This window comes from Phocoena sinus, chromosome 7 (genome assembly GCF_008692025.1).
Source record: "Phocoena sinus isolate mPhoSin1 chromosome 7, mPhoSin1.pri, whole genome shotgun sequence".
Classification (NCBI taxonomy): domain Eukaryota; kingdom Metazoa; phylum Chordata; class Mammalia; order Artiodactyla; family Phocoenidae; genus Phocoena; species Phocoena sinus.
The window spans coordinates 51,978,012-51,992,576 of NC_045769.1; the positions used below are offsets into that span (position 1 = coordinate 51,978,012).

Genomic DNA, 14,565 nt, shown 5'->3' on the forward strand with positions numbered 1-14,565 from the left:
TAGTCCATCTGTATTTAAAGCTGAGATTGTCTTGTTGTTATATTGAGGGAAACATATGAGAACCTTGCTCTAAGATAGCTTGTTGAAAGTCAGTAAGATCATTTTAAGTTTGGTCTTGAGAATAAAATCTTACAAACTTACTCAAGAATGCAGTGAATAAAATTTCTGTCAAGAAAAAAAAAAAAGGTGGCTTTGGCTTCCTATCAAAGGTAAGGAAAGCACAACATGGCTCCTGTTGGTAATTACACCAGAAAGAGATATAGAACACAGATCATAAATGCAGTGCTTATCATGTAATTTTTATCATGTGGGCCTAGTAATTTCCTGAAACTAATCTTTGAACACTCTTACTTCTGTTTGATGTTTTTGTCTCTTAGTGAAAAAATTGAAAATGTTCAGAATTTGACCTAGAGTGTTTTAAAACTTGGTAGTTCATTTATTTAACACGTGGCTCAGAGCTTTGCATAGAGTTCAAGTTTAATAAGTATTTGTATACTGATTGGTAGCAATGCTGATATCTTTACTGTTCCAAAAATACACACTCCACAGAAAGAATGCAGCCTGTTCTGACAACTGAAACGTGGGATATTTTGTCATGAGGACCTGTTGAGAAAGGAATTAATGAAACTGTTCTTAAAGCTGTCTTGTGATCAGACAAGAATATAAGGTTTTAAAAGGGAGAATGTTTAGAAAAGTTTCATAGGCCAGTACAAGTTTGTAAGAATGTAAGAATGTAATCCTACCTTAAATTTGCCCCACTAAGAACCAAGTCTTCAATTTATCTTGACATTTTTATTTTATAACATATATAATATATATATGTTATATAATATATATATAATAAATATAATAAATATATAATAAATATATATATATTTTATATTCCTAATTGGATTTCCATTAATTTATTTTGGAAGATAATCTGGTGAGTATTTCAACTTCTCACAGCTCATAAATATTATTTAGAAAGTCAAAATGCATTAAAGCAAGAGAAAAAGAAGTTGGTGCTAGTTGTTAGCCATCTTCTATAAATAAGAGCAGTGGAAACAGGCAGATGAACTGAGGCAAATAAAATCTAGGGTAGACTAATTTTTAAAAATTAACTCTGTGAATCAACTTCTTAATCCTTTTCCCTCTTCCTAATATTTTCAAAGCACTCAAGAGAACAAGGTAACATACCAAGTAATCTTAAGAATTGTCCAAAAGCGCTCTGTTTTCTCCAGACAAAATTTCAGCTCCTGAGCACATGGCACACAGGACCTTTGACCAGTCCCCAGCATCTCTCCGTGTTCCCTCCTCCGCAGGCCTCACCCCCAGCCACAGTGTTCCGGGTTCACCTGCCCTTTGGCTTCTGTGCCTCTGCAGCTGCTGAACCCTTTGTCTGGAATCCACACCACGGGCTTCTCTATGAAAATCTTACTCATCCCTCAACTAACAGATGAAGTTCATTTTTCCTGCGAAGTCTTTGCTATCTGTGACAGGGAGAGCTAGTGGGTTCCTCTTCCATACTCAAATAACATTGTCCACATCAGTCTTATGGAACTTATTATTGTTTTACACAGCTTTCTTTTCCATTTGACTATGTTGTTTCCTATGGACAAGGACTGTGTTTAGCTCATCCTCAACCAAAAGAGCCTTATACATGACCTGCCTGGCAGATAGTAAGCATTTTGTAAATGTTTGTAGAATGAATGAGTGAGGGTGAGAGAGTAAATGAATGAGTGACTGAAATACACATCAGCAATTTGTAATTTGTTTCAGTACGGCTAAAATTAAACCGTTAAACTGACATTCATTTTTAAATCAGGTTATTCAGTCACTGATTCAGTGTTTACTAAGAGTCCTCAGCAATACAAATGGAAGATATAAGAATACTCCTGAAAGACAAATAAGACATTGGCCCTGTTTCCAAGGAATTCAGTCTAGCTAGAAGGGATTACCCATACACACAAATAGATAGGTATAATGCATTCTGAGTCTCAAAGGAGCACAGCTCAAAGGATTTAGAAGTAGGGGCTCAGAGAGAGGACATCTGTGCAAATGAAGCTACAGAACAAATGTGGAGGCGAGAAACCACACATTGTTTTTGAGGAACTTAATGCAGCTCTGCATTGCTGCAGCCTGAGATTAAAGGAAGCTGTGGTAGGAGGTGGGGCTAGACAGGTAGGAGGGGCCAGATCGTAAACGGCCCTGCAAATTATTTCCGGGGCCTTGTCATAAAGGAATGGGTGCACATTTGAAGGGTTATAAACAAAAAGTCACAGGGTTAGATTTGTGAGGTCAGCTGTCGGAGGTGGAGAAAGGCAGATTGGAGAGAGAGAAGATTAAGGCAGACTTAATCCATTGTTTAAGTCCATTGTTATTACATATGGACCTATAATGTGAGTTCAAAATATAAAAATTATTAAAAACAAGAGTACTAAGCATCTTGTAGGAACTTTTGTATAAAAGATTGTGTAAAAACTTCACTAAGTTATAAGGCTGAAGGATCTTTAGATTTTAATTAGGGCAAATAGGATAGATGGGTAAATGGGAAAAATACTGACTATTCCAACAGAAAAGCAAAAAAAGCTCATGTCACAATTTGGCCTTGTAAAGGAGCATGACATTAAACATGGGAACCCTGCTCTCTTCTGTGAGCCTCACTTTCCTCTAAAATGAAAGATTCTGCTTGCCTTACATAGTTTCCTGTAAAAAACAAATTAGCTATACAAAAACACAGTTTATGTTGAAGCACTACACAAATACAAGGTGTTTACACATTACTTTTTAAAATCTTTGATTTAAGTAAAGCAAATAGCCAATCTCCAAGAAGGCTGCAAACCTATTCCCAATTCGGCATCTTTATAAAGAGGCAATACATATCTCATCCCAGAAAACATAAGAGGACACTGTATTAGGTATTAAATGAAGGAAGGCAAGCCCATACAGACAACATCTGCCTATTCTACTTATAGCCATTGTTTTTTCTTCCTGGACTCCCATTAGCGTTAATGAGGATGGAGTGTGTATGTCTTAGTATGCCGATAGTGTGGCATTAACCCTCCTAAACACTAATGGATATAATGCACATACATTTCAGCAGAGCAAGCGATAGACTTCTCTATTTTTAGTAACTATATACTGATGCAAACACATGTTTTACAGTATACTGACTCAAATAAAAATTGTAATTTGAGGGCTTCTTAGAGAACTGTCTGATTCTGTAAGACTGGGGTAGAAGATATACAAATGAGCCTGGAGTATCTTGTAGCACCAGAAAGTAAGAATATGCTAAAACAAACAAAAAAACCCCCACAATAATGGTGTGAGCAGCAAAATAAAGTAGTACTGAGTTATAACCCAGCGTATTAAATAAATATCCATGAGTCCATACTGATAAAAATAAATGATTGAATAAATGTAAAAAAATGGAGGAGCAGAGACAAATGTTCTGTGCAAAATGAACTCCAAATAGTTATTTATTGGAATTTATTCCAAAAAATTTATATTTACAAAATAATTTTATGTAGATACATTTTTTTCAAGGAGGTGGAGTATAACTTCCCACTCCTTGAGTGTGAGCTACACATGGTGACTTCCTTCCAGGGAATGAAATATGGAAAGGGGGTAAAAAAAACAGTAACTCTGCAGTGGGGAGAACTGGCGAACACTCCCTCAACCAGGTGATCAAGGTCAACGTCAACAGTGATAGATTGATAGCTTGTACCCTTGATACCATGTGATGAAATGGTCACTATATCTATAGTCTTTCTCCCCAGAACCCACAACCCTACTCTAGTCATGAGAAAAACCTCAGACAAATCCCAATAGAGGGATATTCCAGAAAATACCTGACCAGTACTCCTCAAAACTGTCAAGGTCATCAAAAACAAGGAAAGTCTGAGAAACTGTCAAAAGCAAGAGAAGCCTAAGGAAATGTGATAACGAAATGTAAGGTGGTATCCTAGATGTGTTCCTAGATCAGAAAAAGGACATTAGGCAAAAACTACACAAATATGAATAAAACATGGACTTTAGTTAACAATAATGGATCAATATTGGTTTGGTAAGTAACAAATGTACCATATTAATATAATGTATATATCATAGAAAAAACTGGATATAGCATATATGGAAACTCTGTATTATCACAATTTTCCTGTAAATCTAAAACTGTTCTAAAATACAAATTTTATTTTTAAAATAGTATAATTTGAGTTGGAACTTACTCTGTTAAAAGTAATACTATTAAGAGGAAAGACAAAGACATGAACCAGACTTTTAAAAATGGAATCAAAGGCACAAGGATTTCCAAATGCATTGGAAAGTGATGTCTATGTAGTCCATAAGTAGGGCCTTTTTAGACTTTGCATGGCAGCAAAGTACTTGGTGATGATCCATGTAGGATTTAACTGTCTACATTATGGTATCATCTTAAATGCTTTGGAAGTTTGTATGAGCAGGAGGAATGAAAATGGTGAGATGTGTGTTCCACTTTTCCATGACCCAGTCCATTTAACTCTGCAGACACGTGTAAATATGACTCTTCCTTCTGTGATCTAAAAGGCCTTACCTTCTGGTCCCCCAGACGGCGTGGGTTTCCTCACACCCCCTGATAACTCTGCTTAAATCCCTGTACAAGGACTTACCATGGTGTGCTCTGCCTGTCCACTTGTGTGTTGCTTCCTCCAGACTGGTCTCCTAGAAGGTGCAGATTTTGCCTTTCATCTCTGCAGCCACACCACTTTAAGGCCATGCTCGATACACAGTGGAGGCTCATATGTGATGTGTGGCAGTACATTTTTAGTGCTTATGCAACTGAATTTTACTATTTGCAGACTTGGGAGAAACCTAGAGACACTGGGTCTTGATTTATCTGTTCCAACCAAATACAAAAGTTCATCTCTTCCCCTACTTCTAAGATAGGAAGCAATTTTAAAAGTTGTATGTTATTTAAACAGAGGAATGTATTGATAAATTTAAAAGATTAAGCTTAAAATAGGTGTAAATATATACAGACACCTGAATGGAACCATATTGATGAAGAGTGGTCTCCTTTTCAAAGTTTAATTGACACCACATGGGGACATATGTATGCATATGACTGATTCACTTTGGTGTACAACAGAAACTAACACAGTATTGTGAAGCAATTATACTCCAATGGAGATCTATTAAATATATATAATATATATATCTATTATATATATATAATGCACATACAATACAATCCCCCCCCCAAAAAAGAAAGATACATTCTCAGATCAGTTCTCCAATCTGACCCCACCTTCTGAATTCAAAGATACGAGGAAAGATGAACATAGAACTTAGTGAAAGAAATTGAAGAGAAGTGAAGGAAGTGGATCTGGAAATACAAGCATATTTGGTGGGTTTTTTTTTTTTTTTTAAGGCAAGACTTGTAGATATTTAGAATGTTCTTTGTTATCTAGAAATCTGTTAAAGTGTTTCTTGAGTTGCATAAATAAACCCCACCCTACACAGTAAATAAACCAGGCCAGCACAAACATAAAAGCCAAGATTTAGAAAGGCAAATGTGATGAATACCTGAAGAACAACCACAGAGGGAGAGAAATGTTATAAAAAAAAAAAAAAGGAGTGCAATGTGGAGACGGCCTGATGCGAAGCTAAAAGATCTTGCTACCTTCTCTCCCTGACTGTTCAACATGCAGGGGGTGATGAAAACAGGATACTATGGCTAGTCTATTCCTTTTGAGAATTTTTTTTTCAGCACAATTGTAAGAGGTTTCAAACTCAGGAAGAGTGATTTGATCATAGTTCTATATAATCATTGTTAACCTACCTACATTGCCTAATTATAGGCTGAATTTCTATGATTTCCTACACATCCCCTGGCTAGAAATGTTTATTGTATAATCTTCTTTAACACCCCCAAATTTACCATTAAACACCACTTTCTTAGGCTTTTTTGAAATATGAGATTGATTAAATATCAATACCTCTGAGAGGGCAGTTAGTTAGCTGGGAAAAGAGGGGTTGGTGTCTGAGAGGAGGAGGCAGGTGAATGAAGCAAAGCAGGGTTTTGTTACAAAGGAAGTGAAAGGTCAGAGATCAGCTCCACAAATCTACCTGAGATCGGTACAAATAAAAGTGGAGAGAGTGTTGCAAGGTTTGGTTGTCCACATGCTTATTAGGATCAGGCACCTTTAGCCCTGACTCTTCAGTTCCTACTGGGATGAGAGCAAAGCTCTGGCAGGGATTTTATTCATCTCCAAGACCTTCCATCCCTTCTTGGTCTCTCCCCTGGGCTTCATTCCTCCTTTCTGCAGCCTCAGGGGAAACGAGGAGGAGTGTACCTGCCTCTTAATCCAGGATTCAAATAATTACTCAAAATAGATCTTACATATTGTGTGCCTTTTCTAAGCATGCTCTTTACACATATTGTTTCATTTTGTCCCCACAACAGGCCTGTGTGGTGGGTATCACCTCTATTTAACTAATGAGAGAAGAGACAGGTTAAAATCATTGACTTGCTGAAGTTGAACAGTTAACAAGTGGTGTCACTGAGGTTTGAACACTGATTGCTTCCCCCACAATGTCCACGTCTTTTCCTGCTGGGTCCCATTAAATTACTACGATCAACAGCTTTCCCTGATTTGAAGATTATCCTTCGGTTAATATTACATGGCACATCTTTGTCACTGTCACCTACCATCCTCCAAAATCCATGTTAGACTTTTTATTGGGCCAGTTTGATTTATTTCCTTCCCTGGGCTCTTCCTTATTTACATTTATTGCTTTATTATGAAAAGAGGCTAAATTGAGATAAAATACCAAGATCACACCATCCTTGGAGGAAAAAAATGTAGGAGTTACAATGCTGTAAGCATTCAGAGAAGACATACTGGACATGTCAGAAGAACAATCTCTGGACACTGAAGTAGCAAAGAAATTATGAAGAATGAGACGAAGAAGATGTTTTTCAGAAGTCCATGAAAAATCTGACTTGTTATACGTTAAGAATGGTAATGTAATACTAATAGACCTGCTCTACAAAGCTGTTTTTCAGTCAGCTGCTTTGTTTCGTGTTCAGATTTCCTTTTAAATCGATAGCCCTTGCTTTGCTGTCTTCAATTGAAGGCATTTGCCTTCCAGTAAAACACACACACACACAAAATGGGGGTGGAAATGAGTCAGCCATTTCCTGCCCCAAGATTCAAACCTACTTTGCTTTTCTGAAAACATGATTCAAGCTATCCAACAATAATTTAATTGGCTGTTCTGTAAATTACAGGGCTGACCACCATATAAACACCAGAGAAATCACATGGGTATTCAGTAGTCAGCTATCATTTTTCTGATAATCCTCAGAACTTTCTATTTACATAATTATAAAGCACTATATCACACAGGGTAATGGAAAAGTCAGTCTGTTTTCTATGCAACCTTCAACTTGTGATTTTTTATGCATAATATATATTACAAATTTATGACTCATCTATAGAGATGAAAAAATGTGGTCAGCACACCATATCTGAAATATAATAATGTATCTAATGAGAGTTTATAATATCCGCTGGTTTTAAGGGATGTAATCTTGACATAATAAGTCTATTTTATAACTGGTTGAATGATGGCCTTCAGGGGGACCAGTGTCAACTAGAGGGAGATATGTGTGCTGCAGGCCTTTCTTTGCCCCGTTCTGTTTGATACATCTATTACAGATGTAGATAAAAATATCAGAGATAAATTTATATAACCTATGGATGACAAACAATTGAGATAATGGAAAATAAAATAGATGATGGAATCGTGATATGAAATATGACATGTTCATGTGACAGTCCGACTCTAAGAAGATGAAAGTCAATTGGGATGATAGCACTGTCTTGCTTTTTGGTTAAGAAAAGACATAATTTTTAAATGAACTATACATTATAAATAATATGGCTTTAAAGCAGTACATGAAAAAGGCTTGGAAGTTTTGAATTTATGGTAAGCTCACTATTTGTCACCAATGTATATGGCTGCCAGAGAAAGCTAATACAGTTTGGGGTCGCATTAATGGAGTTAAATTATCTGGAATGAAGGAGGTGACAGGCATAATTGAAGTCTCTATTCTGTTCTGGTCAGACCACTCCTTAAATATAAGTTGATTTTGAATGATGTACTTCTAGAGTGATATAGGCAAAGTAAAGCTTATTAGGAGACCAGGAGTGAATGTGAAAGGACAGGCATAATTGACATTGAAATGTTTTAACCTGGAAAGAGAGAAATTAGGGGTGAGGCAAGGACCTGATAGATGTCTTGAAATATTCAGATAGTTGTCACTTTAAAATTTATCACAAATAGCAATAAGATATAGAAAAGAATCCATGAATATAAATTTCAATAGAGAAAAGATCTTTCTAATAGACCAGAGAGAAGGTAAACACCCTAAGGAAATGATTCATTCACCATCAGTAGTGTTTGGTACATTTTAAAAAATTATTTAAAAGTATATGTATAAGCACTGCTTATGTCTCAAGCATTGTGTTAAGCCCTGCAGATAAGGTAATAAACAAAATAGGCACTGTCACTGCTGCCATGTAGATCACTTCTGGTATAGTTGGAGAGACAGACACTTAATATATAATTGAATATTGTGATTACTTGCAATGAAAGAACTATAGAGAATGTGTAACTATTAATAGAGAGTTCATAGCTACACGTAATTTAGAATGGAGGGTTAGGGATAGCTCCTTTCAGGATCTGACCTTTAAGGACAGGGCTTGAATGATAAGTAGGAACTAAGCAAATAAAGAATGAGGACAAGAAGGAGGCAAGGGAGAATATTCTAGATGAAGAATGTATGCAGACTCTTCAGGAAAGAGCTTGGTGCATTTAGAAGCTGGCAGAATGCCACTGTGGCTGGGACCTAGTGGGTAAGGAGAGGAGAGGCATATTGGAGCCACAGGGCAGTATGCTTTCTAAACTTTGCTCTGGAATAGGAATTTTGTCTAAGGGCAGTGAGGAGCTATTGAAGAGTTTTAACCAAGGAGGTGGCATAATCACATCCGGTTTTTAAGAAGTTCACTTTGGGTACAGTATAGAAAACAGATGGGAAGTAGAGGAAAGAGACTGAATGGAGAGTAACCTTTTATATCCTGGCAAAGAAATGAATGTGACTTGAATTGTGATGGTGACATTGGAGATAGAAGAGGGGAAGGTGGGAGAGGAACTAATGGGGTGCAATCTACAAGATCTGGTGCTCTACTAATGAAGAGAGTGAAGGAGAGAGAGAGAGAGTCCTTGGAGACCCCCAGAACTCAGGAATAAGCACCTTTCTGAGAAGGGGAACATGAAGGACAAATTGATTTGCTGTGGAGATCAGAAGGTCAGTTTTGAACATGCTAATTTTGATCTCATGATCTTTGATTTCCATGAGATTTCATTTCATTTATTCAACCTATGACATAAGAAAGACATGTTAGATAGATGATTGGATATCTGGAGTCTGGTCAGTTTTTAGACTTGCTACAGCAGAATCACCTGGGACTTTTGATTATTTGGCTACAGCCCAAGCCTAATATATTAGAACCTTCAAGAGAACATAGCCAATCTAATACCCTGAGGTTAGATGCAGTGGAAAAAATGGAAGTGATGTTTGATGAATCACTAGATAGTTGTACTAGTTAATCTTTAAACTTGACAACTTTGAATGACTATAATGTTATGACTAGAACGATGGCAAGACCAAGAACTAATTCTACTATTACTTTCTAAGAGTAAATGTTCTGATCAAGTCATGAAACATCTCTGAAGGAAGAGAGCCATCTCCAGATTCTTCTATTTACATTGCCAAGTTTGTTTCCCACGATGCTGCCATCTTGGTCAGAAAGTAACTGTTGGAGGAACCAGGCTCTAGTCAGAGGCAACCACCTAATGGTTCCAGTGGTCCATGAGATAACCTTTCTTAAGAATCCAGCCAAATTGATGTATCATTCTGGATGGTAACTAATTTTCCAAATCAGATTTTCTCTTTGACTAGAGGGGAAGGGAGTGGGAAAAAGAAAAACAGAAGCATACGGATAAGTAAGAACATAAGAGTGAAAGGGGGATCAAGCAGAGAGAGAAGCAAAGAGAAACAGAAGCAGAGTCACAAGTATGACAATTAGTAGAACAAGGTTTAAGGGACATCCTCTTCCCAGCAGATGACAATGTAGCTGGATTCCCCAGTTCATTACAGTTCATTTATTCAACAAGTTTTTATTGAGCACCTATTATGTGCCAGAAACTGTACTAAGTGCTGGGAATATCATATGAACAAAACTGTTGTCATGGACACCTCATTCTAGGTACATAATGATGAGTGCCATGGAAAAAATTAAGGCAGTGTTATGAGGACATGGATAGTGATGGTAGGATGGGCAGTTATCAGGAAATGAAGACCTTTCTGAGGAGGGAACTGAGTCACCTGTGAGGTCACTGGGTAAAGAGCTTCTCAAGCAGAGAAAGTGGAAAGTACAAATGCTCTGATACAGAAGTGTGTTTGAGATGTTTATAAACCGAAAAAGTCCATGACATTGAACCCCGATGAACAAGGGGCAGTGTGAAAGGAGGTAAGATCAAGGAGAAAGGACAGTGCAGCTCATTCAGGGACTTGTAAGCCATGATTGGATTTTTCATTTTATTCTGAATGCAACAGGAAGTTTTTTAGGATTTTGATCAAGGGGGTGGCATGATCACATTTGTGCGTTAGAGGAATTACTCTGGTTTGTGTGTGGAGACTCAATTGTAGAGGGTCAAGAGAAGAAGCAGGAGAGCAGTAAGGAGGCTACTTCAGCAGCCCAGGCAAGAAACAATGGTGGTCGCACAAGGTAGTAGCAGTGGAAGATACGGAAAATAGAGAAGGGGTACATCTTGAAATTAGCACCAACAGGAGTAGATGATGGATTGGGTAAGGGGGAACAGTCAAGGATTATGCAAAAGTTTTTGTTCTCAACAGCTGAATAAGATTTATTGAGATGGGGAAAACCCAAAAGAGAACCAATGAGTTTGGTTTTGGACATATTAAATTTGAGAAGTTTCAATGAATGTCATTCATTCAGGTGAAGAAATTTGGTAGCTAGTTAGAAATGGGAGCCTGAGGTTCAGGAGATAAGTTATGGCTGCAGATAAGAATTTGGAGGTCATCAGCCTATCAGTCCTGACAGTGTACCTGTTAAAAGGTTCCTTGCTCTATTTGTTACCCCCTACCTACCCATGCACCTTCATAAAGCCTTCATCACAAGAGGTGATCTGGACATGTCTCTGTTTTCTGAGAGCTGGTGGAGCCATAAATACCATAGTAACTGAAAGAGGGAAAAATAAATTAATGTAGGAGCTGGGAGACTAGTCTGTCTGGGCATTTATTGAAATGGCCTAGGCTGAATGTAGCATCTCTCTCCTGGGTATAGGCCTGTATATCCAGTAACTCCTCACTACCTAATACAAGAGAAGAAGGAAGGAGTCTAGCCAGTTTGTTTTGTTTTGTTTTACTAATCAGCTACTCACTGGGTCATTCATGAAGCTCTAGTTGGCCATTTGGTCAGAGTGATTTCTTTCAGAACTATTAATCATATCTGGTGCTACTTTGCTCTCCTAGCAAACATTTTTTACATTCAATAATTGCATGTTCCACTGCAGTCTGAAGAATTAAACACTTCAGAGCAGTTGTTATTATTGATTTTGCATTTCAGTAACATTTCCTTTCTAATTCATCTTTTTTATGATGGAAGCTTCTTAATGTGCTTACAATGCACCATATGTTACCATTGCTTAATTTTGTCCCAAAATATTCATTTCTAGCTCTAAGGGACAGGTAGACTGAATAGAATATGTGGATTTAGCTCTCTTTACTCTTTTATCAGTAGCAGGCGACTTTGCTAAGTATTTACAGGTAATAAATGAGGACCTAAGTGGCTTGTAATTATACCCGAATAGCCTCATGAAAGAATTACTGTGCTTTCTCAAGCCTTTAACTCATGACCAAAAATGATTATCATTGAATGACCATCTTGGAGGGCTCAACAGTAGTAAGGTTATGGGTAAAAATGTACAATATGACTAACTTCCCTAAACGTTAGCACCCCACATTCTTACATTTGAGAGCTAAGTATAAAAACCATGAGCCTTTGGGGCCTTGATTATAAGATTTTTCCTTTAAAAATAATGCTGTTAAAAAAAAAAAAAAAAAAAAATAATGCTGTTATTCTCTAAGGACATGAGGACAGTCTTTATTTAGTTAAGCTAACCCAAAATAGAACAGAGGAAATTATTAAATGAGTAAACATGTATCTTTCTTTGGGACCCATTCATGCCAAAACTGATGTGTTTTAAAAGTACAAGATGACTTACAAGAGGGAAAATACCTTCAAAAGTGATTACACTGATCTTGAGAAAGGGATGCCTGATAGCCTCAATAATTACCCTGGAATTAACTACAATGCTGATGACTGCATTATTTACTGCAGTCTTATGAACAAGCAAACATTGTATTTTATAGCTGCACAGGACAGAAGTTTATGGAAAGTAGCTATTAATGTGTCCCCTTATGTCCCACCTCTCTTTCAGAGAGAAGCCCCAAATCTAGAGAGCATACAGCATGGAAAATTTCACTCCCAATTTAGACATCTCTCTAGACTCCAGAGGAAGCTGTTCAGCTGGCCTCTCCTGTAGTTGAAACTGAGCTGTACGACAGCATGATGAGTCACTGGGCCAACAGCCCAAGTGCCAGGCTGGAACACGAGCTACTAGATTGGACACATTGCCTCATGTCAGGAATACTGTTGTGTGAGAAATAAAAGAAACCTTCTCCGGAATTGATGTTGGTCAAAATTCTGATACACTTAGATGTTCTTTTAGCAGTTCTAATTTGGTGGGGAAGGGGTGGAAATTCTGGGAGAACACCAGAATCTGAGCTAGCATTCTTAGTTGCTATTTCAACAGCTATTACATGTACAGCTAATAGCTGTTTGACTGGGTTTCTTAGAACTGCTCCTGACACAGGGCAGTGAAGCAACACTTTACTGTATCTGTATCTGTCTGAAATTCAAGACATACTTTGCTTAAGCCAAGGAAAAAAAGGTAATCATCTGCCAACACTCGCAAGAGTAATTAGGGATTCTAGAAAAATCTCTTCAGGGAAAACATTTGAGGAAGGGTAAAAGAAAACTTTTGTCAGTATTTTGGAAAATCTGAAGTTCCAGACTGAGATTTTGAGACATCGCTAGTTGTCCCTTCTTCACCTATTTCACTCTTGATGAAACTAGGTTTCAAATAACATATGTTACTGAAAGTCAGTAATGTGACTTTCAGTAAGATAGATCTAGCTTATAAGCAGGTATAAGGCGCCTGAGAACAGCCTGCCTGCCATCCATGAACTCAGCGCTCACAACAACCGGAAACAGTACATGAACAGTACCTTTCATGGCGGGTGGTGTGTACACGCTCTGCTTCCTTTGCTTAGGGGATGCATTCTGTGACTGGATAGAGAGAAAAAAGTAATAAGTCTTATATTTGGATAAAAAGTACAATGTCATCAGCCCTTTGAGGGAAATAAACACCTAGTAACATTAGTTTATTTTAAAAAGAAAGAAAGAAAGACATAGTACTAATCCTTTCCATTTTAGAGAAAAGCATAAGTCCCAGGACAAAATATACTCCAAAAGCTATGTCCATGGTATAATTATATCTGTTCATAGGATTGTCAGTGGTTCTGGAGGGTTAATGAGAGTCCTTGCTAAGTAATATCAGTCTATAATCCTATGGAATTGAGATGTTCAATCTAATAGCTCCATTTACTTGGAATTACAATGTTGAGGTAATATTCTTTTGCATGTTCAAAAGCTCTTTCCTAACAAAATTGCTGCTTAACACTCTTAAGCACACTGGATCAGAATTAATTTATTGAAGCAGAAATTTTTGCACTAAAAATGATACAAATTGGAACAGAGGAACATATTTCAGGGTCAGAACCACAATAATAATATTTAAAGTTTAGATAGAAATAGATATTTATATATGTATAAGGTATTACTTATTATAATAAATTATATATATATGTGGTCTACACCTCGATCAGATTATATCAAAGACTCCTTTTTAATGGTGTGTCTACTTATATTTCAGTGTGTCAAAGGCAGGAGTTTTAGTGTCTGGAGCAATTATTTTTGCTTTGAAAAGTTAAAGTATAAATAGTTACAAGATACTTTTTGAGGATTGTTCTAGGCTTTCCATGCATATTAGAAAGAACATAATGTACAGAGTCTGAAGAAAACTAGAAACTGTTTCATGAAGTTGTAAATAGAGCTTGAGGCATCTTTACTCATACATACTAAAGCTTAATTGCCCTCAAAGGAGTCATCAAGATGTTGGTATTTAGCTAATGCAAAAACAACCTATTAAAAAGTAAAAAATTCAACCAAATAGTTACCAATCCATATCAATCAAAGCAAATGGTACAAGCAAATTTCTGCAAAATAGAGTGTTTTGATACCAGTCTATTATGCACAGATGCAGGCAGGGCAACTCTACATTAGTATACATGTGTGGATGATTGAGCCTTCTGTTGTACCTCTGCTG

General features: G+C 37.1%; 1 protein-coding gene across 2 annotated transcripts in view; it reads right to left on the reverse strand.

Annotated features, from left to right (window-relative positions):
- The window catches only part of PPP1R1C (protein phosphatase 1 regulatory inhibitor subunit 1C), a 128,580-nt gene that overhangs the window by 43,075 nt on the left and 70,940 nt on the right, over positions 1–14,565 (reverse strand). For both annotated transcript variants that reach the window (XM_032636551.1, XM_032636550.1), the window contains exon 4: positions 13,406–13,466. In XM_032636551.1, the coding sequence (XP_032492442.1) occupies positions 13,406–13,466 (61 nt within the window). The remainder of the gene's footprint in view (positions 1–13,405; positions 13,467–14,565) is intronic.